Source organism: Musca vetustissima, unplaced genomic scaffold (assembly GCF_032173495.1).
Source record: "Musca vetustissima isolate MV318-11 ecotype Yass unplaced genomic scaffold, APGP_CSIRO_Mvet_v1 utg35856, whole genome shotgun sequence".
Classification (NCBI taxonomy): Eukaryota; Metazoa; Arthropoda; class Insecta; order Diptera; family Muscidae; genus Musca; species Musca vetustissima.
Window position 1 is genome coordinate 60,900 of NW_026888250.1, and position 26,040 is coordinate 86,939.

Below are 26,040 nucleotides of genomic sequence, written 5' to 3' on the forward strand. Positions count from 1 at the left end.
ATATAGAAAAAATAATAACATAAACGATTTTCCTTTTTTTTTTGGTTTAAATCACATTTTCCAATTTTCTGTTCTGTTCTAATCTATTTTCCATTTTGTTTGTGCTTGAACATTTGGGAAGGGAGGGAGTGGAGCAATATATCTACTACTTCCTATTGTGGTTAAAAACTATTATTTGAAAAAGAATTGCATGTTCTAAAATTTTAGTTTTTCCTTTTTTGTGTTTGTTCGCTTGTATTTCCGGTTCCGTTTCAGCTGAAACTTTGTATTAATATGTTTTCATATATGTTGTTGTTTTTTGTGTTTGTTTTTAGTTACTGGCTAATAAATTCGTACAATTTTTTGGTTTAGTTTGTTTTTGGTTTTTGTAAATATTATAATTCCATTTTAAATAGAACTTAAGAATCTCCTTGAAAATATGAATTCTGCATTAAATATAATTTATCAATTGGATTTATGAGGTTATTATTCAAATTGGCTAGAATATCTTGAGGATTGGAATTGTGATGGTGGCCCGATGAACTGGTCGATTGCAGTTCCAAATTGTTAAGCGACAACGAGTCGGCATCATCATCCAAGTGATCGAAATTACTGCCATCCAAAGAGAGATCAGAACTGCAAAAGCTATCATTTGAATTGGCGGGATAGTCTGAAAGTATGAAACAAGCAAATAAGCCTCAAAGCCATAGAAAATTTTATTTTTTTTTTAATAACTTACCATCTGGTGAGAAGGGTAGGTTTGGATTTAACGGCTGTGTGGCATATGAATTGTCCATACCCAGATAACCGTTTTCACTACCCGAACCGGAGCCCATTTCTTGTTTAATACCATCCTTGTCTTTACCATCCTTATCCTTGTCACCATCCCCTTGGCGGTTGTTATTATTCTTCGCCTTCCTTTGGATTTTCTTCATTTTGGCTCGCTGATTTTGAAACCACACTTGGACAACTCGTACCGACAGTCCCGTATCTTTGGCCAAAGCTTCACGTACCTTACGGCAGGGTTTGGGTGATTGTTCAAAGGAGGCCTTGAATTGCTTACGCTGCGCCGATGTTAATATGGTGCGTGGTCGTTTAGGTCCCCGCCGTCCATCACGTGGACGCATTAAATCATCATCATCCAAACCCAAATAGCCACAATGTTGAGCAGCAGCTGCTAAAAACATTTCCTTTTCCAAATCGTGGCGAAAACATAAAATCTGACCATCTCGCAGCATAAATTGTTCACCTTTTTGCAGGGGGATGCGACAGGCGTAACACACAAAACACGACAAATGAAATATTAAATTTGGCAGGGGTCTCATAACCATATCTTGGGGTAAAATTGGATGACAGCATGCAGCACATTTGAAGGCAAATAATCTGAAAAACAAAAAAAAATATTTGATTAGTTTTCGAAATTCTGGAAATCGATGAAATTTTAAAAAGGTGAACATTGCAGCATATAAGCTCCTGTTATTTTCGTATGCTTACCTATCATAATCCATTTTACAGTACATTTTTCCATTCCGCACATAACAGGTCTGATGCAACTGTAGGCCACAATAGCAGCAGGACAGACAGTTCTCGTGCCAATTTGTATCGCCCACATTCATCAGATAACGATCGTGTATCTTTAGGCCACATCCTTCACAGACTTCGAAATTCTTTTCACATTTGATTTGATCGACTTCTGTAAAAAAGATGAAAAAGAGATTTATTTGGATAAGTTTTTAGGAGATTCAAGACATAGACGGCAGCTAAAGACATTACACATTTAAAATTGTAGTCATAAGGCCAATAAAATATCTCATAGTTTTGGAAACCTTATATAGTTGTCATAGAAAAATTGTACATAGCTGTCTGGTCTAAGAAAGACGAACAAAAAGGCTCTTCGATATATAGGGTATCTAAAGTTCTATGTGACCTTTAAGAAATTTTCAAATGCAATAATGTAATTATTAAAGGTCTTCTGGCCTTTAAAATGTCGTCTAGGTATAGAAGACCCACTAAAGGTTAGCTATAGATGATCTGTATAAGGAATTTTGTGTAAAATTGATCTTAGCCATAGCATATCTTTAGTAGACCATCAGGAATCTCCTGTACGTCAAAGTTCTATAAACGTGGGGAATCTTAAAGCCCAAAAAAAGGTGAATCCATGGAAAATATGTTGAAATTCCTATTACCATAGACTACATGATAAGGTATAGCTTTAAGCATGTCCTTAACTTTAATCAGTCTTGAGAACTTTGAAAGATAAATACCTAAGATCTGGTATCTATAAAATGCAAATGCAGAATGAATTGAAAATATATATTGGTCAGGATATGTTAAATTCAGTCAAGCAAAACCACATTTTCTCCAGTGGATCAGGGGTTTATGCTGCTTAAGACCCTAAGTTGGGAGCCAATTCTCCCTATATATAATAGGTGTTACAAGTTTGACTTTATTTCTTACTTAGTCAACTACCCTGTAGTTTAGTTAGCAACCCTGTACCCTTTTATATTTTCCTAAAGTGCTTAATATATCAACATATGATTTACTAAGCATATCATTGATAAACTCCCTTTTGTCTGCATATAAATACAAAATATAAATATACATTTTCGTATAGCCATCTATACATATGTATCCGGTTTTATGATATTATTGACATTGCGTGCTCTTGGATTTTTATTTTTGCATTGGGTTTTTTGTTCTGTGTTTTGCATTAGAATGTTTTTTGTGTCATAATCAAAATGCAATTTTTATGATTGCATACTGTACCACAAAAAGAAAAAACAAACAAAATGTTTGCATATAACAATGCCGACGGCGACATTCATAAATCAAATTGGCAAACGAAACTCTTGAGCTCGTATTTTACAGTTAAGCTGAATCTAATACTAGCACAAGGAGCAGACCAGAATTTTTTTACGCCAATACTATGTTTTTAGTGGGGAGACTAAAACTGAAATCTGTATTTACAACATTACATGAAATAGAGATGGTGTGTGAGAGAGAGAGAGAGTGTGAGCTATTCTCTTACTCCCTTCCATTGAAATGTTAAAAAATGTTCTCTATGATATGGAGAATAACGATTCATGAATGTAGTGGTAGTTATTGTTTATGATGTATTCCATTGAAAGGAAGTGGGGTTTTGTGTGGAGTCAAATCTACTAACACACACACTCACACACATTTAAAGAGGATGTATTATACACTACTTGTTGGTTTCTACAAGTGACTTGATAACCCAATCAACTGTATGAGAAGATAAATTCTGTTACTACATATAATTTAAAAGTGATTGAAAAAGTGCACAGACATTAAAAGATACGGGTGAGTTTTACATCATAAGAAGGCATAACTACCAAGACTTTTAGACGTATAAAGTTAATATATAATTAAAAAAATAATTATATATTAAATTTTATTGAGTGATATTTTCATATAGCCTTTATATGAGTTTAATAAAACCCAAAGAAAACTTCAAGATTAATTTGTATCCAGCTTTCTTAAAACTTATACATTTATTTCATAGTTATTAAATAAATGTACTAAATCCTCATTCTCACGTTGCAATGTTTACTGGGTTACCCATACACTCTGACTCTATGATTTATAGAAGTGTTCGTTTTATTTACATTTCGTTGTTTTTATGGTTATTTTTCTCTGCGGTTTTTAGTAGATTTTTTATAATTCCCCAACTACAACAACAACTGCAATGGATATTTTCACTTTGACATCGGGTATTATTTTTGAGACTACCTATTTTTAGAGCAAATAACCGTGAAAAGGTGATTTACATCGAATGTTTTTTGTTGTTCAGGATGAATGGAAAGTTATGGCAATGGCGACAATACCATAAATAGTATAAGGGGTTTGGGGTCTCAGACTTGGAGGAAAACCAAAGAAATGTTTAAATTTAATATTGAAATTTATTTCAAGTAACATTGGCAGCAGACATCACAAACAGATGTCAACAATACCACAGCACATCAATTGCAAGGTGACAAGTTCTTTTGTTTTTCCTTAAAGGAATGTTTTTTTTTTTTTTCTAAAAATAGTTGAGTAAATGGTTCATCAATATAATATAAGAAAATAATAAGTATTGGTAGGTGTTTTATTTTAGTGTGCAAAATTTGAACCAAATTTTAACATTTTTTAAGGGAAAGGTGTGGTAATTACTATGGGATGGATCCCACATTCATAGTTGAATCGTTTATTTTGAAAGTGATTAAGTCCATATTAGGTTACGATAAATATCTTGGTTTTCTAAAAAAGTTTACAAATGTTTAGGGGGCAAATGTTTTTGAAACAAATCAAACCCAAACTTTTAAATATTTCAATATAAGAACAAATGGACTTAAACCACTTTCAAAATAAACTAATTTAAGACTAGATTGCCCAAGGCGGTCATTTTGACCGTTTTTCAATTTCAAGTACAAAAACAACTGGGCATTTAATGACACCTTTTTTTAAAATGTGGTGACGTTTTATACCACATAAAATTGTGTTTATTTTAAAAAAATCACCAAATTTTAACCAATATTAAAAAATGGTCAAAATGACCGCCTTCGGCAATCTAGTGTTAAAGTTGGTTTGGTAAAGATACACCATTCCGTTTGTATGAGATTTAAAATTATATTTGTTAAATATATATGTTTATCAAATCGAACACTCTGTTCGCTTTTTATGAGATTTACAGATTTTTACATATTTTGATCATTTTATGGGAACAGTACCAGAAGGTTCGGTAGCATGCATTACCAAGTCGGGATCAAATCGGATAATCCGTTCCCATTATACTAAAGACTTATATTTTACAGTTAAATTCTGATTTTGGAAACGGAATTTGCATCTTTTGCTTGGAAATATATCTCAATATTGTAAAATAGAAGACATGTATCCCACATTGACATTTGATTGACCTTACAAGGTCATATTTGGAAAATTACAAGCTTCGAAAAATAGAATCCTTAAATCCGCCACATATGACAGATTTCTTATTTTCACCCTTTATATAATAGGTATTACAAGTTTGGCTTTATTTCTTACGTAGTTAATTATCCTGTAGATTAGTTAGTAACCCTGCACTCTAGGTTTGGAAATATGTCTCAATATTGTAAAATTGGGCCCATTTATCGCATATTAACTTTCGATTGATCTTACAAGGTAATTTTTTTTTTTTTTTTGAAAATTACTGGCTGGGATAAATGGAACCTTAAAAAGGAACTTCAGAAAATGATAGACTGTAGAAGATTTCTAAGACATCTTTTTCTAAACATTATTTTTCCTACAAAGAAAGTTATTCGCTTTATTTCTTTTGACATTGCCGTTAATTTCATTATAATTTCAAATGTAATTTAAACAATTTGTAATATTTGATTAGTTATGAAAACAGTAAATTTAAATATTTTTGCAATCCATAACAATTTTATTTATCATTTAAATTTAAATAATTTTACATCGACATGCCTTAAATTTCAATACACACGATTGTATACGTGCGTATATGCATGTGTTTGGTGCCCATATCATATGTGGTGGTAGTGATTATGTCTAGTAAGTGGCTACATCTGTTGCAAATATATTCAAAATATTTTCGAAGACGAAAATATTTGACGAACAATTTGTTTGGAAATTGTCATGCAACACTTGGCTGGGATATTAGAGCGGGTTAAATAATTGGAATAAAACCAAAAAAAAGAAAATTTAAATATTCCATCAAATATAGTTCATTACAATATGCAGTTATGTATAAATATGCACTGTAACTATTGACATTTATGTCAATCATTCAAATGCGCACTTGATCCTTCTAATCTATTATCTTGTGATACTTGAAAAATATGACAGAAAATCCTTCAACATAATAATATAAAAAAATATGACACTCTGTTCGTTCGTTCGTTTACAAAATAAATATTGAACACCCCCCTTTAAATCCTATCCAATGTATATACGAGTATATATAATCGCAATAATATATCAACATTAAATAGTTAAGATAACGAGAACCGATTAAAGTTGAACTTGTTTAAATGTGTAGCTGTTCAAATATATATTTAGATGGACGAACGACAATCAAATGGTTGATGATAAGCTTTTGATAAGATTAGCCGAAAAAGGAAACCAAAGGTAGTTTGGTGGTAGGGTAGAAAAAAAAACACGCACACAAAAGGGTTATATGGAGTATAGATAAACCCATCATTGAAGTCAGCCAAAAACAAAACAAAAAAATAAATGGCAGGCCAGAAGTATTTTTATCGATTATTGACTGCCTTTTAATGACATAAATGACAAACAAAATCTGCAATTATGCCAATATTGACTATATTAACTGTTGTGGTCGGGAGTGACAGGTTCATGTCATATTTTCGTGATGTTGAAAAAAAACTGGCAAAATTTGGGAGAAGTTTTAATTTTCGAAAACAAAATACCTGTATATTACAAGTAATTTTCTAACAGAACAATTAAAATAGTTTAAATCCCTTTTATCTTCACTTGGTGGAAACTAGATATTGCCAGAGAAATGGATTACAAGAGATTTTGCTGGATGAGTTTCGGAAGGATTGGTATATTAAGTAAAAACGTGACTGAAGTTTTTTACCATGAATAAGGTTTTTACCCACAGAAGAAAAATTAACAAGAAATAATAAGCCTAATAAATTTGTGACAATAAATGAACACATTCCTATAATCTTCTTATGACGACTGATGCTGACGCTGATGCACGTAAACTAAATTTTATTGCAGCTATGAAATAGGTAGGATTACCAAAAGCGACTTTTACAAAATTCTTTGAAAACAATATTAAATATCAATGTTTTGGGCTTCGACTTATTTTACACCGACTTCGTCAGACCTAACCCCAGCGAACATTTTGTTTTCCTAAAAGAATAAGCAGTCCTGAGTAATACTACTTTCAAGGCTTTAACCCCAGCGAACATTTTGTTTTTACGAAAATGGCATTGATAAGGCTTCACTTTCAAGGATTGCAATGATCAGTATAGGGAAGTTAATTATGTTGAATGAAAAATACGAATGTGGCCAATAAACATGTGTAGACTGTTACAAAGACAGTGAAAGATTCTGAAATAATATTTTATGTCTGTATATATATTTTTTTAATATCTTCTTTTTAGAGAATACTATTAAAATTAGAGAAGACAATTAAAATTATTTTATCATGAAATTTATAGTCTTAAACCTTAGATGATGCTAGACCGAATTGTCGTGGACCAATTTTGACACTTTCCAAGAACTTGAGTATGTATTGATTTTCCATAGTACCCCAAAATTGTAAAAAAACAAACAAAATTGTATGAAACTTTTTTACAACTTCCATTTTAGAATAAAGAATTTTCAGTATGGGTATTTTTATTCATTGAGAACCAAATTACAATAACTTCTTCCGGAAATTCTAATGTGAACCTCAAAATACATAATTCATGGATTAGTATTGAAGTGTTTCTACATTTTTTTTTTTTTTTAATTTTTAAAAAAAGAAATCATAACCAACGACAGTATTTTATATGTCAAAATAATTGAAAACGTTCTGTTCAGAGTTTTTTTAGAAAGGTCTACTATCTATTAAACCCGAGATGCCGAAAAATGGGCCATTCGAAATACCGTACGCTAAATATGAAGGCTATGTATAGATTGTGAACCTATATTTTGACTTATGGGGGAAAACGCCGAATTACTGTGACTTTGTTTGAAATATGTGGATAAGACTTTAAAAATACCGAAACAGTATTCACAATTCTTCATAATACAGTCGACGAACACCGGTTATAACGAACTTTCCTTACAGCGAACACATTTCCAGGTCCCGAAGTTTTAAGACATATTTTTCATAGAAATCCTTACTCTTATAGAAAAATTACGGATATAACGAACTTTTTATTAGGTCCCAACATTCACTTTTCATATATTTTAATTTGGTTTAATACTGACGATCATAATCTTCACAAAAGTTAATTTTTACTGTAACGTTGACAATCTTTACAAAAGATGTCAGATGTAATGTGAAATTCATTAAAGAAAAGGAGAAGCATCTTACTAATTTTCAAAAAGGACAAAAAATCTACCAATTTCTAACTGAATATATATTTTTCTACTAAGACTATAGTTTGCCTTACCTTAGATATAACGAACTTCTTCTATAACGAACTAATTTGCTTGGTCCCCACGAGTTCGCTATAACCGTACTCGACCGTATATCAAAAATACAATTTTTTTATTTTTAATATCAAAAATATATTCCCACCTCCCACAAAAGAGAATGTCATCATTAAAACTCTCAACAGCAACAACAACAACAAAAAGTGACCAAATATTCAATACCTTGTACCAGAAGAGTTGAGAACAAAACTTGTAAATAAATTAAGGTAAACATACCAACACCTAAGTTATAAAACCAAAAGAATTATTTTAAGGATATTTTCCTTCATTACCGCAACGAAATGCAGGAGGTAGGAGGTGGAGTGGCAAAACAAAAGAAGATGTTAACGAAGAAAATCAAGGTGAAAATCTAAAAACTCTTTTTTCACTTTTTTGTTTTTGAAAATGTTTCCCCAAAAAAGTTTTTACTTGCACACACACAAAAACATCCAGATGAATGCTGAAAGGCTTAAGAAATCCAAGCAAACTATTTTCGCTTTTAGAATGTTGCTGACTGCCGTAGGTCATCGTTTCACAAAAACCCGAAAGAAACAGTGTGTAAATGATACCAACCTGTGCGTCCATTACAATCCGTAGATAATTTTGTACAGGTCGAGGAGGAACTAATGCTGCTGCTGGTATTTGCCGCCGTCAAGTTCGAAGACGATGTAGCCAATGTTGTTGTTAAACAGGACGACGAAGAGGTGGAGGATGATGATGTTGAGGAGGTGGTGGAGCAGGAATTTGATGATGCTACCGTATTCAGAGAGTTTAAATTTGCTTTAAGGTTGTTACAACTGCTGCTGCTGTTGTTGTTGTTGCTGCTAATTGCTGTGGCCTGTGAAGTTTCTGAACTCGAGGCCGGCAAACAGGCAGCTGATGTTTGAGCTGTTAATGAAGCTGTCGACGAGCAGGTGTTTAAGGAATTACTGTTATGATTATTGTGTGTTGGCGGGCAAGCGGCCAGACTGGGTGAGACAAGCATTTGGTGTGATTGCTGCTGCTGTTGTTGTTGCTGATTTATGTTATTGTTGTTCATGTTCGGGGCCGTCATGGCATTTGGATTATCCAAAAATCTGGCACCACCATGATTCTGACCATGATGATGATGGGGATACAAGGAGGCACCATGATTTAGATTTGTAGGCATTGGATAAAATTCTAACATTTTATTGATTTAAAAAAACTCACACACAGTGGTTCGGTTTGGCACTGTGTTTTTTTTTATTTATTGGATAAGGTGTGTTAATTGAATTTTGTATTTCTTGGTAATTGACTTGTGTTATTTTTGCACTAATATTCCAATGTATTTTACTTCTTCTTAAAAAGCACACATTTAAGTCCACTTAAGATTGTTTAATTTTATTTTCTTGATTTTTAGTTTAAAATCATTTTTATTCCAATTTATTTTTCTTTCGATTTTTCACTTCGTAAAAATTCTTTACTGTTTATATTGATTTGTATTGGTTGCTGTTGTTTCTATTTTTTTTTCATTTGCTTTCGTAAGCGCGCCGCGTTGTCTGACCGTTTCAATGCACTGTCATCGGACATATGATCGCAAATCAGAAAAATCAAAGCATTTTAGGATTCCAATTGCAAACTGAAACCTCCACTAGAATTCGACAACAATGACAACCCTCTCAACCAACCATCCATCCAGCAGCAGAAGGGAAACACACAAAACAAACCCCGAGTAGAAGGTATTGTAAACAATACACCAGGCTATTGTAAACAATAAGAGTTTCTCTCTCACAAATTCTCTCTCTTGTTCGTATTGTAACGAAAAAGAGTTTTCTCAAAGCAACCAACCCTTAAACACAAGGGTTGTTTATTGATATCATTATGACTGCTCAGTTTCCGGTGCGCTTGTGCCAAGAGATAATAGTGTTTCCCCCATTTATTCAACACTAACTCATTGCAACACTGAGAAAGAGAGAGTATCACACCACACTCACTCAATGTCTCTTGGGATTTAAGTGTTTTCTGCCACTAGCGGAGAGTGTGCGTGCTAATATGAGTAATTTTGATTGTTCAAGTCCCACCTCTATGTGGCTGTGATTGGTGCAGAGTTTCCCCTTATTTCTGGATGATTTAATTCACCATTTTTATGGGATGGCATGCAAAATGTTTAATTTCCATTTGAGCATGTCCCACAAACCCAAAAGGGAGAGAGTGTTGAACACATAACCAAAAGAACACGACGAAATTCATTCTAAAAACCAGTCTAATGTGAAAAATGTCGATTGTTTGTTTATTTGTTGGCTTTATGCTTCACCGAACATTTTTGTGCGGGCATTCTCATTGCCGTCGTCGCTTCTTTGAGGCTGAATGCAACAAAAACAAAACCGAAAAAACAGGAGGAAGATTTACGCAAAAGTTGGCTTGATTGTCATGCCCACAATCATCAGTAAAACTGGCCCAACAACAAACTGCTAAGAAAGTACACAGAAAACAACAACTAAGTAAAAAACTTGTCAAACGACATTTGAGTATGTCATCACATTGCAAAAGCAGCAACAAAAAACTTCGCAATGGCTTTAAAAGTTGTATTTTTTCAAAGGACTTTTTTTCTTAGCTTCAAAGTTCAAAATGGAACAAAAAATGGTTGCTGTCGATTCTCGTTGTTGTTGCATATTCTATGTTTTGATTTGTTGTTCCTGTTGACCGCTGCTCTTGCTGTATCGATTGTGTGTAATGGCTTGTATTTTTTGTGGCTACATGGTTAGATGATTGTTGAAAAAAATAAGGTAAAAATAATAGTCAAAGTGGAAATGTCCAAGTACGTAATAACCTACATGCATAGCAATAAATAATAAGAAACACATATATCGGCTTAAATATCAGTTTTCGTTTCAAATATTATAATTTACTAACATATTAAAAATCGATCTGAAAAATTTAAAATGTAAAAATGCAATAATATTATTTCTACTAAAATAAAAACGAGCGCGGAGATGGACAATATCGGTCCACTGCTACTACATAGATGGAGGTACTGAAATTAAATCCTTATGATTTTTAATTTGCACTTCAATATTTTGAATTTTCGCATTAGCGTACTCCTTCTGTTAACTCCGCCACAAATGGACAGAATGGAAAATTTCATGTGAAGTGATTGATCAATCCGTATCCGATTTGATCAACCCAGTTGATATCATAATATTTTTTACCACAATATCGGAATAAGTCTCCGATATAATTTAGACATTGTGATCAGTACAACTGATCGGTTTCCATACTATTTCGCACGTTTCGTGATTTTTTCACGGTCAAACGTCTTCAGTTTGGTCTACAATTTAACAATCGTGTTACAAACGAACAACGCTTTCAAATCATTGAATTTTATTATTAAAATTCGTGCTCTTTTAAATGGAAGACCCACGGAAGCGGCTGTTCGGAGTACTTAATAACCAGAAGCAGAATTATAGATTATTGAGCGAAGATCAGCCAGAGGCATTGGTACGGTGTATGGATTGGTGGTATCGTTAGATCGTATTTCCTCAAATATGCTGCCAATTGTGAATGTTCAGCGCTACCGTGAAATGATATCCAAGTCTTTTTGCCCAAAATGCAAAAATATGTCTTGCATGACATGTGGTAACAACAAGACGATTAACCCTGGACTTATTGAAATGAGAATTCGGTGAACATTTTATTTCACGTTCGGGACTGACCTATTGGCAGCATTCATCGAACGATTAAACGCCTTTAGACCATTTTTTGTTGGGCTATGTTAAAGTCCATGTCTCTACAGAGAAATCCGCTTTAATTGACACATTTGAAGATAATATTGAAATGTTGGGACAAGTATGCCAAAATGGCTGTTGCGGTCAAGATTTGGATGAAATAATCTTCATATTCTAATAATATTCAAAAATAAAGATTTAATTTTTTCTGAATTTTATGTCTTTTTTTAATTTAATGGACTTTAACACAACCCAGCTGCAGTGTTGGCGGTTTACTTAGGATACCATTTGTATTTTGTTTTAGTGGGAATGTATGGCATTGTATGCCGGGGGTTAAGGCAGGGAAGACTATAGTTTCGGAACTCACCACAGATCCTCATCAGTTCCCTTGGTTTTTTGTTGGCTTCTGGGGAGAATATCCCACCGGAATTCTACTATATTGCCATTGATCGAGGCCTTTATATTGAATATATATTATGTTGTCCCATAAGTTTCTTCCGCGCCACGCTATGATTGAGTCTGACAGGCTATGCTTATATAAACATGCAGGCTTATTTATCTTTTAGCCGTTTATGGTATCGGTTTCAGTCGTCCGTTTCGTTTCCTTGGTGACAAAGCCGTTTTAAACATTTTTTTCTGCCCCGTTCAATATGGAGAACCAAAAGAAGCATTTGCGGCATGCTATTCTTCATTTTTTTAAAAGGCAATAGTGCAAAGGACACTGTAGACGAGACTTGCACATTTTACGGGAGTGGTAATACGACCATTAGGACCCTCCGCAATTGGTTTAAGAAATTTAGAGCCGGCAAGCGGCCGCTCAGTAACGACGGATGCGGACCTTTTCAAGACTGTGCTCGCTGAATATATATAGTGTATATAGTGGATGACACTAACATTCCAAAGACAACGGTACATAGGCATTTGATCAAGATGGAATATGCAAATCGGTATGAAAAGGACAACCAATACAACATTAAGACTCATATATATATATATGTATATATACAACATTAAGACTCATATATATATATATATATATATATATATATATATATATACGTGGTCTCCAACGAATATTTCGAGGTGTTACAAGCAGAGATAAATTTAATATACACAGCTCCTCATAATGGGGGGATAAGCATATATTTGGAAAAAATTAAAAAAAAAAATATTGATGAAATGAATATATGCTAAATTCATAATGTTAAGTTCGGCCCGGCTGAACTATTTATACCCTCCACCATGAGGATTATATTCGAAATATGTAAAATTAATGGGTGGGTTCTTAGAAGAAAACTATTGTTATGATAGGTCCTTGAACATAACAGAAAATACGTGAGAAAATTATGGATCTAATTCCCAAGATACCTAATAGTCGGGTTATATAGGCCAAAAATACCAACTTGAGTCAATTTAAACCCTCCACTATAAAAATAGCGTAAAATTCACCAAAAAACATAACCGGTAATTCCAAATTAAATTCTTAAAATTTAATTTAAATGTACAATTCACACACTTTTTAAATGGATCTGTTTACTACCGATCACGAATCCTTAATAATAATTACAAATCTCTTTACAAATCTCTTTAATATGTCAAATGAAGTATTTGACTATTAAATTTAATTTTTAAATTCTGTTATATTCTCACGTTTTGTCATTTCGAAAATAATAAGAACAAAAATTATTATTTTCAAAAATCAAGTTAGTTCGTTGTTAATAACTGTAGGTGTGTGCGTGCGTTAGACTGCATGGCGACATTTTTAAAGCGGAAGCTCAAAAGACAAACCAAACATGGCGCACTTCAAAACAGAAAAAATAAAAGAAAAAGTTTCTTTTTCATGCCATTTTTTCTTTCATTTTATACTTTGACTTTGTTCAACTGATGTATATATATATATATATATGGCGTGTTGTTTTAGTATTCTCCAACCATTCAAAGTTAATGTTTGTGTCAGTGTGTGTGTGTGAATGTACATGTATGCTATCCACCATCCAAAGTGGTAGCATGTACCAAAAAAGTATTCTTTTTGTTTAGTTGTTGGCGTTCTCTACATATTGTTTCCTAGAGAGAAGAACAGGACTACTGGGACGACTTCCACTACTGACATCATCTTGTTGACTTTTTGGCTTAAATCTTTTGAAGCTTTTTTTTCTTTGGCTTAAATTTCTTCAAAAGAGCACGTTGCAGCTCAATAGTCAACTTGTTGGCAAGATTTAGAGAGTTTTGGATTTCTGTTTCGTTTTTTTGTTTCTTTTTCGATTTTTGTTTCATATTTCAATACAGTGGAATAAGTTGAGGATAAAAATGTAATCTATATACAAACAAGTTGCATTACGAGTAACTATATAATTATCAAGACCCGAACGATGTGACTGAAGGTAAAAACTTTTACATAAGTACAGGGTTTTATTACAAAAAAAAAAAAATAAAATAAAATCTACTAAATAAAGTACATCTGTAAAAAGTGTAGAGGTCGAAATCTGTATGCAGTACGTATGAAAGCAAAGTGCTGTACAAATCTATTCTTTGGTAAAATTATAAAAAAATATCATTAGGTACTTAAATAGTAAATTGGTATATAGTGAGCAAGGTATACCCGGCATATATTTCCGAAAAATAATTTTGTGATTTTTATTTCGTTTTCTGGAATATTTCCTAAACTTGTATACCACTGTCTTGCAAATCGCCATAGAAAACTGTTCATCTTTGCTATTGTCCATCAGTCCTTGGGAAATATTGAATGGAGTTTTTCAACGAAAAAATATTCACGTAGTTTTTCCTTTCATTTTATTTTACTTTTTCATTCTTCTAAGTTCTTCTATAGTCTACAACATATTTTCTTTTTGATTTTTTATCTTATGCTTTGTGTTGCTGGCCACAGCATAAAATGCATCAAGCTAATGCTGTCTGGTGTTATTCTTTAGTGGGCGTTTATATTTTCTGCCAGCCAGTGTTAGCAACATGTATTTGTTGCGGTATGCTCTAGATATTTGTTGCAGTTTTTCTTTGTAAAATCTTGTTTGTTGGTTATGGTTTATAAGGACAAGGATACTTTGAATTACACATTTTGAATTTGAACTTTTTTAGTTTGAAATAAGAAGAAAATCTAACTTCAATATTTAAAGCAAATAAATAAGGACTATTTATCAAAAATTTATACCTAAAACTGCTAAACATGTTGTTTCAGATTTTCATATTTCATTCAGATTGATACTGAAAACCTATACACAAACAATACATCCGATCTTTTGAGATAAATCGCGTTAAAGCATATTTCACCCAATTGACTGCAATGCGGAAATTTTCTGCGAAATTTGCACCAAATGCGCCTACATCGGACCTCCACTGGCAAGGATTTCTTTACGAATACACTGGTTTTCATAAAGAATAATTTTTAAGAACAACTATTTTTAAGGACCTCCAATGGCGTGAATTTCTCAAAGAACCTCCACTGGCGAGGATTTCTTAAATAATATATTTTAAGGACCTCCATAGGCGTGCATTTCCTGACGAATATTTTAAAGTTCCTCACAGGCGTGGATTTTTCAATTAATATTTTTTAAGAACCTCCATAGGCGTGGATTTTTTAAGGACCTCCATAGGCGTGGATTTCTTAAAGAATATTTTTTACAGAACTCCATAGGTGTGGATTTCTTAAAGAATATTTTTTACAGAACGCCATAGGTGTGGATTTCTTAAAGAATATTTTTTATGAAGCTGCTTAGACATGGATTTCTTAAAGAATGTTTTTTAAGAACCTCCGCAGGCACAGTTTGGTTAAAGAATATTTTTTAAGGACCTCCATAAGAATGGACCTTCACAGGCGTGGATATCTTAAAGAATATTTTTAAGGACCTTCATAGATGCGGATTCCTCAAAAACTATTTTTAAGGACCTCCATAGGTGTGCATTTCTTAAAGTATAAGAATAATTAAGGAATTCCATAGGCGTGAGTTTTTTAAAGAATATTTTTAAGGACCTTCATATGTTTTTTTAAATATATGGATAGATGAATTGTTTAATATTTTTAAAAATGTTTTTCAAGGACCAAAACAAGCATAAGCTAAAAATATTATATATAGACTAAAATGTATTAAAATCGGTTAGGATTTATAAAAATCTGAACGTGGACCGAAGAGAGTCTAGAATAGCGTGTATCAAGTTTTCGGATCAAGTGAATTATATCAGTTCATCGGATCTTTGTAATTGTTTTAATCAAATGACAGATCGTCTCGGATTTATCGATAAATTAAATTTGCTTGGAATAAAAACTCCGTATATAATTGTCGCTTACAAATTGCATTGAGAATTTAATTTATCTAGTAATAATTACATTTCCAATTACATAAATTCGATTTTATGTTTACTCCCTTTGTTACAAAAATTCCAATTACAAACGATTTAGTTGCCACAATAAACAAAACATACACATCTGCCTCTTCCTTCCACCAACAACAACAACTACCCGAGTTTTACTCGGCCAACGTCTGTCACCTCAGCCCATTGTGTAAAAGCAATAGGGCTGCTACAACAACAACAACTACCAAAGAAGAGACAACAAACCCTTTTTAAAGCCACAAACAATGTCAACAAAGCCAAAATTTCCACGTACTTTTCTAAAATAAAAACTAATTATTTTTTAAGTAGGTCTTCCTTTAAATTGGAAATACTGCAGCAGCAGCAGAAGGACAAATAAGTCAAAATATCACATTCCAATACAAGTGGGCACCAACAAAACAAATATTTGAAACCGAGTAGTAAAGAAGCGCTTGCGTGCCTTATATCATCATCACTTGCTTGACATCGGTGTTAGTATGGACTACGAATAGAAAGTGGAATGAAACACTTTGACAACAGCTCTACAGTCATCTGCTGTCCTCGATGCAGCTACGTAGCTACCACACCACAGCAGGCCTGCTGTTCATGAAGTGAGCTAATTTCAGTTGGCAACGAGAAAAGGCAAGGATTATTGTTGTTTTTTGTTGTTGCTGCCGGATAAGTGTTTGTGCATCTCCAATAGGCAATGAATGATGAATGTTAGCATTGCCATTGCAAAGGATTCAATATTCATGAAACCGGGGGTACACCAAGAAATCGAACAATAAGTTGTGGACCATTGTCGAAAGCCAACCAACCGACCGACCAACCAACGAAATCCGGAGTTGATGAGTTTTGGCTCTCTAGTCATTTTTCAATAACCATGGAACGAGACACACACCACGAGGACAGACATTATTGTGTTTACACAGTCTCTTAATGTGTTAAAGGATTTACAACTGTGTAAGAATGATATGTTCCGCTGGGAAGCTACGAGGTACTTCCCCTATTTCCACTCTTGGCTCTATTTCGGTATGGTATCGTCGTCGTCGATGCATTTGTAATAAGAGGTTATTTCTGCAGATGTTCGAAAAACGTTGTTTACACTCTCAAGAGCCAATGGACAGACAGACGGACAGATAGTCAAACAGACAGCGATTGATGATGTTAAACCACCATGCATCCTTAAGAGGGCAGCACTTTATTGCTCATAAATTCTTACGAAATTAGTTCACTTTTACCCTGATAATCGAAGTGATTAAATGGAGTTAAATATGGAAGAATGGTATGGAGATTATAGGGTAATGGTCAGTGATAGTCACTTGGATTTAGAAAAATATCTAAATCTAAACATCTTGTAATTACCTCCATAGGCGTGGATTTATCAGAGAATATCATTTATGGACTTCCATAGGCGTGGATATATTAGACAACATCTTTTAATTACCTCCGTAGGTGTGGACTTATTAGAGAATTTCGTTTAAGGACCTCCATAGACGTGGATTTATTAACAATATATTTTAAGGACCTCCATAGGCGTGGATCTATTAGAGATATTTTTTTAAGTACCTCCATAGGCGTGGATTTATTAGAGAACTTCTTCTAATTGCATCCGTAGGTGTGGACTTATTAGAGAATTTCGTTTAAGGACCTCCATAGACGTGGATTTATTAGAGAATATCTTTTAAGGACCTCCATAGGCGTGGATCTATTAGAGAACTTTTTTTAAGGACCTCCATAGGCGTGGATTTATTAGAGAACATCTTTTAAGGACCTCTATAGGCGTGGATTTATTGTAGAACATCTCTTAAGGACCTGGATAGGCGTGGATTTATTAGAGAACATCTTTTAATGACCTCCATAGGCGTGCATTTATTAGAGAAAATCTTTTCAGAACCTCCATAGACGTGCATTTATTAAGAGAACATCTCTTAATGACCTCCATAGGCGTGCATTTATTAGAGAACATCTTTTAATAACCTCCATAGACGTGCATTTATTAAGAGAACATCTCTTAATGACCTCCATAGGCGTGCAATTATTAGAGAACATCTCTTAATAACCTCCATAGGCGTGCATTTATTATAGAAAATCTTTTTAGAACCTCCATAGACGTGCATTTATTAAGAGAACATCTCTTAATGACCTCCATAGGCGTGCATTTATTAGAGAAAATCTTTTCAGAACCTCCATAGGCGTGCATTTATTATAGAAAATCTTTTCAGAACCTCCATAGACGTGCATTTATTAAGAGAACATCTCTTAATGACCTTCATAGGCGTGCATTTATTAGAGAAAATCTTTTCAGAACCTCCATAGGCGTGCATTTATTATAGAAAATCTTTTCAGAACCTCCATAGACGTGCATTTATTAAGAGAACATCTCCTAATGACCTCCATAGGCGTGCAATTATTAGAGAACATCTCTTAATAACCTCCATAGGCGTGCATTTATTATAGAAAATCTTTTCAGAACCTCCATAGACGTGCATTTATTAAGAGAACATCTCTTAATGACCTCCATAGGCGTGCATTTATTAGAGAAAATCTTTTCAGAACCTCCATAGGCATGCATTTATTATAGAAAATCTTTTCAGAACCTCCATAGACGTGCATTTATTAAGAGAACATCTCTTAATGACCTTCATAGGCGTGCATTTATTAGAGAAAATCTTTTCAGAACCTCCATAGGCGTGCATTTATTATAGAAAATCTTTTCAGAACCTCCATAGACGTGCATTTATTAAGAGAACATCTCTTAATGACCTCCATAGGCGTGCATTTATTAGAGAAAATCTTTTCAGAACCTCCATAGGCGTGCATTTATTATAGAAAATTTTTTCAGAACCTCCATAGACGTGCATTTATTAAGAGAACATCTCTTAATGACCTCCATAGGCGTGCATTTATTAGAGAAAATCTTTTCAGAACTCCATAGGCGTGCATTTATTATAGAAAATCTTTTCAGAACCTCCATAGACGTGCATTTATTAAGAGAACATCTCTTAATGACCTTCATAGGCGTGCATTTATTAGAGAAAATCTTTTCAGAACCTCCATAGGCGTGCATTTATTATAGAAAATCTTTTCAGAACCTCCATAGACGTGCATTTATTAAGAGAACATCTCTTAATGACCTCCATAGGCGTGCATTTATTAGAGAAAATCTTTTCAGAACCTCCATAGGCGTGCATTTATTATAGAAAATCTTTTCAGAACCTCCATAGACGTGCATTTATTAAGAGAACATCTCTTAATGACCTCCATAGGCGTGCATTTATTAGAGAAAATCTTTTCAGAACCTCCATAGGCATGCATTTATTATAGAAAATCTTTTCAGAACCTCCATAGACGTGCATTTATTAAGAGAACATCTCTTAATGACCTTCATAGGCGTGCATTTATTAGAGAAAATCTTTTCAGAACCTCCATAGGCGTGCATTTATTATAGAAAATCTTTTCAGAACCTCCATAGACGTGCATTTATTAAGAGAACATCTCTTAATGACCTCCATAGGCGTGCATTTATTAGAGAAAATCTTTTCAGAACCTCCAAAGGCATGCATTTATTATAGAAAATCTTTTCAGAACCTCCATAGACGTGCATTTATTAAGAGAACATCTCTTAATGACCTCCATAGGCGTGCATTTATTAGAGAAAATCTTTTCAGAACCTCCATAGGCGTGCATTTATTATAGAAAATATTTTCAGAACCTCCATAGACGTGCATTTATTAAGAGAACATCTCTTAATGACCTCCATAGGCGTGCATTTATTAGAGAAAATCTTTTCAGAACCTCCATAGGCGTGCATTTATTATAGAAAATCTTTTCAGAACCTCCATAGACGTGCATTTATTAAGAGAACATCTCTTAATGACCTCCATAGACGTGCATTTATTAGAGAAATTCTTTTCAGAACCTCCATAGATGTGCATTTATTAGAGAAAATCTTTTCAGAACCTCCATAGACGTGGAAGAATATTTTCTTAAGGTCCTCTACAGGTGTGTACGAATATTTTCTTAAGGACCTCCTTCGACGTGTAAGAATATTTTGTTAAGGACCTCCATAGACGTGGAAGAATATTTTCTTAAGGTCCTCCATAGGCGTGGAGGAATAGGCTTGCATTTTCAAAGAATATTTTCTTAAGGACCGAAGTTTGGATCAAATCGTGAGCATTCACTTCAAGAATTGTCGTTCTCATAATTCATTTCCAAACTATTTAATTAATTTATTTCCAAAACTATTCCACTTTATCTGAAACAGATTTGGTCCAAAGAAACTTAGGGACTGAAACCGATATTTTGTTGAAGCAAATATATTATAAGGTGTAATTTAAGGAGAACACACCGCGAAATTCCCATAATGTTCTTAAGAATTAATGCTCGCAATAAGAAATCATTCGCAAAGAACTGGGGAATCATTGGCATGTTTGTTTACATTTAACAATTCGGGTTTTGTGTCAACAATTTCGAAAATACAGAATGAAGAAATTTTTATAAAAATAAACCTCATTATGTTAGACCGTTGTCGTGCGCCAAGCAGTCTGCAATGTCAAAAAAAAAAAGAAAGAGTTAAATACCAATGGGTGTGTATGTATGTTTCGGTACGGCAAATTTTCATCTGCTCTAATTGTCGTTTCGATGTTTTTTCCTCAATGGACACTCACTCTGCTTTAGTGTCATCCTGAGATCATCCTCAATACACACAGCCCCACACAAACGCATTAATGGGTTCTCTTCATATAGTTGTTGTTGTTTTTTCCATTTTTTGTTTTCTTGTCCCCTGTTGTTAAATAATCTCTTTGTTAATATGTAATTTTGTATTTATCCTGCGTTTATTTTTGCCGTTTTATTGTTTATTTTGACAACAGTTCATTCATATCCATGATGACGATGATTGTGGCAGCAACAGCCACAGCGGCACCGCTAAGAGTCTCCCTGTCGTGAGAGATATTCCACTTGAGATTTTTCATTAAATCACTCACCAGTGCTGTGCTGTGCCGCGCCGAACGAACATCTTTGGCAGTTGGCAAAGCGGTGCATTTATTTGTCCACAGCTCTGTTGTGGTGACGTTCTTTGAAATCATTGCGTTTTTGTTGCTGTTCTAGTTGTTGTTTGGGTTAAGCCTTTTCGTTAAGTGGAGATTTTAAAATAGCTTAGCTTGGTTTATTATTATTGTTATTATTTTTTCGGCGCTGACTTTTTGTGTAAATATAAGCGATCCAGTTTTTTTCGTTTATTTCGGTTTTTGCAAAGAATGCGGATTTTGGTCAGTTGGCGTGGGAAATGAGTTTTTTGTTTAGTTGATTATTTTGTATGTCGACATCGGACATGTTTTCAATAAACAGTGTGTATCTTTTCTCAGGGATAAAACGGATATTAACCTTAAAGGGGAATTCTGATAGATGGGGACGTGTGATTTAAAAAGGAATTTTGATTTGCAAACCTATTCGAAGCAAATCAACAAACAAAAAATTAAAATGTCATAAAAGTCGGTGGGGTTATGTCAAAATATGGAACTACATTGAACACGTTTTAATAATATATGTTGTACTCAACATAAAATAAAAGCAAATGGATGGTTCCAAATATAGAAGGAGTGTAACTTACTATGGTTGGAAGGGCAAAAAAATGATGTTCCATAAAATAATAATAATAATGCAAATGGAGTTCTTATCAAAGAAATTTTTTTCGGTAATTCAAAGATGGATCGCCTGAAGAAAATGAAATATATGCTTGTTATCGAAACGTTGGAGGGTCGCTATGGCCTTAGAATCGGCCGTGAAGGTAATTATGTTTAATACATAGTTAGGCAACATCAGATATATTCTCTCAGAAAATATAGTATATTTTTATACCCTCCACCATAGTATGGAGGGTATATTAAGTTTGTTTTTCCTTTTGTAACTCATCGAAACAATCAATTCCGACCCTATAAAATAAATATATTCATGATCAGCGCAAAATTCTATGACGATTTAAGCATGTTTGTCTAGTTTTGCATAGAGTCGTCTTTTATCCGCAGACTAGTCAAGTTCGAAGATGGGATATATCTTCCATATAAGGGTACCCTCCAATTTTTGGTATTTGAGCGCGTTTTCAACCAAATTTGGCCCCATATAACCCTCTTTTTATAATAAAATAGTTTACTAATTTGTTCTGCGTTTTAGAATAGTCTCAATATAACCGTTTTGCACCGTAGTATGGAGGATATTCTGTACTCGAAATGGTCAGTTTATACCCAACAAAATATGGAATTCAAAGATGATTTAGTCGATTTATCTATCTATTGTAATCATTCTACCTTCGGAGGATATCGAGATAAACAAACTAGAACGTCAAGAATGAACTATATCGGACCGTATTTAGGCCTAGTCCCTATATAAAAATACCAACTGATTTAATATTTAGGGTGAAGGAAGGAATTGTGATACACTACGAAAATGTTATGCTCGAAATTGAGCTATATCGTCCTCAGTTAGACATAGACCCTCACATAATGATAACTCAAATTTTTTGTAATTCCTTAGGTATAGTCTCATATATAACTTAGGTATAGCCTCACATATAACTTTGCCCTCTAAATTGCAGTATTTTGAGGATTTTATACACACGTTGCAACCTACAATGCGTTACCAATATCGGACCACGATTTGGGGTTTGAGATTTTGGGGAATTCCCATTAAAATTGTTGAAATTTTATTTTCTTGTGCATTTCGGATTAAAGTAATCGCCTTGTACAATGTCGGTATGGGCGACTTTTGGATATTCCTCCATTATTCCTTACACGGGGTTGGAATTTTAATTTCCACGTATATCGATCACGCTAGACTATACAACATCTGACTTATGAATATAGGTGCATCTATTTATGAATATAGAAGCGCCAAACACGTTTATAGAATATTTTCCGCAAATTTATTATTTTTGTTACTATTTAAAGATTTCAAACCTCAAATAGTTTCTAACATATTTTTTACGCACATACATTTTCTTGTAGTTATCCCTTTTTTATACTTGAATGATTGTTTTTGTTAACAGATTTGTTAATATTCAATGAGACCACAAGGTGGTCCTTCATTAATCCACCACCATCAGCATGACCTTATCAACACTCTGAGGGCATACATTCATGCCTGAGGCCAATAATACGAAAATCGTAAGGCATACATTTTCATTGATCTTGAATGGTAGTCAGGCGTGGCAACATTGATACTCCTTCAATGATGATTTCATAACACCATCAAAGAACAACAACATCACAAAAAATATAAAAGACTACAAAACCAAAAAAAATAAAAGAATAAAAAGAAAGACAACCAAAAACAAATCGAAACGAGTCCTTTTTAAAGGTTGGCTGTTTATCATGGTTAAATGGGATCTCGAGTACTTTTCTATGGAGGTCTAGTCAAGCGACATAATATCAAACATAAACGCACACAAACTATACCGCATTTTATGTTACCTTTGTAAGGAGTAATGCATTACAAACGAGTTGTTTTCTCCATGTCAAGGGACAGGGCACAATACATTGTTGTCTCTCTATTAGAGATGGACCTTAAAAACACACACACACAAATTATTGTTCAATATTATCAATGTTGACTAGACAATAGTACCCCTTCCCTATCGTCCGCCCTTTGTTTTTTCCGAATTCTTTATGCGACTTTGGTTTTTTTATTAAAAATATATTTCTTTTGCAATCTCATTTATGTCAGCGCAAGGGGTGGGCGTCGGTAGTTTGTTTCTCGTTTTTTGCTTTGTTTTACAATGGGCAATTTGCAATTTTTATGACAATTTTCTGCTGGAAGAAAAAAATATCCACAAATAAATAAATAAATGAATTGTTTGGGCGGTTAGATAGTAATTGTTACCCTGATAGGGTATTTTATGTATTTATGACAATGATGATGATTTCTTATTACCCTTTTTATTGTGGGTCTAATGCCGAATTGACATGTTATCAAATATTTTATTTAATTTATTAGACTGATGATTGGTGGTTATGAGTGCTGATGTTCAATGACAATTGTTAGATAATGATTGATTTAAGGGAACCCCCCCCCCCCATTCTGGATTTTCAATGGTCTGGTAAATCAATACCAACGCTTGTTAAGGTTTGTAACTTTGCACATATATAATTGAAGATTTAAAAGAGAAGAAAAATAATTTACAAAAAATTTTTGTTATTGTTTTTTGCAATTAAAGAAAAGTCCTTATTTTTGATGGCGGGCATGATAACTCCTCACTGGAACATCGGAATCCGAAAATTCCAACGGTGTTAGAAAGAGTACATGTCTGGCTCTCGTATGAACTAGGATTATTGACTTCGCTCTAAAATTAACAAAATGGTGGACCTTTGAAAAATTATTTTTGGAAAATCGGCGATTTTTTACCAAAAACCAAGTTAAAAAATAAGGAAGATCTTCACCGATTGGCTTTATCCTAGTTCATACGAGAGCTATACACTCCCAGAGAAACGTTGCAAAATTTGGAACCGATTGGATTATTAGTTTTTGAGTTATCGTGCCCGCCATTCGCAAAAAAATGTTTAGAGAAAAACGCGTTTAAAGTTTGAGAAGCCCTTCAGCCGTCACTTGATGCTGACACAATAAATCGGCTATATCTTCAAGAGTTCTTGAGATTTTCATTTGAAATTTTGTAGAGACATTCTTTAATCAGTGTAGATTCGAATTATATCAACAAAAATTTTGACCCCGAGAATGGGGGGATCCCCTTAAATAAGATAAGAGATAACCATCGTGAATCTAGATAATACAGTGACATTAACCTTGGTGTCCTTTTGTAATATTCATAAGGATATCAGGACAAATACACACAATGCTGGGAAATTTAAGTATAAACATGCAAAAGATATTTTAAATATTTTTAATAAGATTATTATGCTGGAGGACAAAATCACTATAAAAACAATTTTAATATAAGGAAAATTTTCGTCGAAGAGAGGTTTCTACATTCGTCGAATTAGAAAAATTAAATTACAGGTACTTTAATGGGGTAATCCTTGGGGACATAATTAGAAAATAGTCATTATTTTGGCCTTCGCATGTGATTCCGCCAACTGAAACATGATCGCTCTAGGATTAATTATTTCTTATGAAAATTAACAAAATAATAAAAGTCGGGATCGATATAATTTATTGTTATCTTCTGAGAAACTGAAACTCAAGGGAAAATTTTCTGTTAGGATGTTTTATTTATTTATTTATTCATTCAGTAATAAGGAAGCCTTCACGGCCAATATTATATTACAAGTTCAATATATGCCTAAGAATAATTCAATATTAATAATAAATTCAAAATTTATACATTTATTATTTACATATTTATAATGAACCAAATACTCACTGATCCCCACCATAAAAAGTAAACGAAAATAATATACAAACTAAAAAACTAAGAAGGTCGTGCCAGTAATAGATTCTTCAAAATTTGACCTAACTTAGTTAAGAAAACGCATCAATTTCAGGCGGAAAACATTATTGGAGTGCGAGAAAATCCTCAAGTCATAAGGTAAGCTGTTCCAAATCCGGGCTATACGCACAACAAACGATCTAGCGTACATAGATCGAAAAACGCGTGGTATAAAAATTTGAGGGTTTCTAGTGGATCTAGAAAAAACAAAGAACGAACGCAAAAGAGTAGGCTTACCAGTCTTCACAACTTTGTGGAACAATATTAAATTGCGACATTTGACCAAGTTTTTTAACGAGCAGCCAAGAAAAATTTTTACATAACTTGATATATGATTCCTACTAGGAACACTGTAAACAAATCGCACAATAGTATTCACTACACGCCTTAGCTTAAGAGTGCAATTGCCAACAGTGCCTGAAACAACCTCTAAACCATATACAACTTGCGACAATAGAAGTGAAC

At 33.6% G+C, this 26,040-nt stretch overlaps 1 protein-coding gene across 1 annotated transcript; it reads right to left on the bottom strand.

The window, feature by feature from the left end:
• Positions 1–398: 398 nt before the first annotated feature.
• Positions 399–9,298, bottom strand: LOC133336040 (LIM homeobox transcription factor 1-beta). The gene is made up of 4 exons (XM_061544336.1): positions 8,704–9,298; positions 1,474–1,672; positions 719–1,362; positions 399–649 (listed from the first exon to the last, which is right to left on the bottom strand). The coding sequence occupies exons 1-4, from the start codon at positions 9,296–9,298 to the stop codon at positions 399–401; spliced, it is 1,689 nt and encodes a 562-aa protein (XP_061400320.1).
• Positions 9,299–26,040: the final 16,742 nt, after the last annotated feature.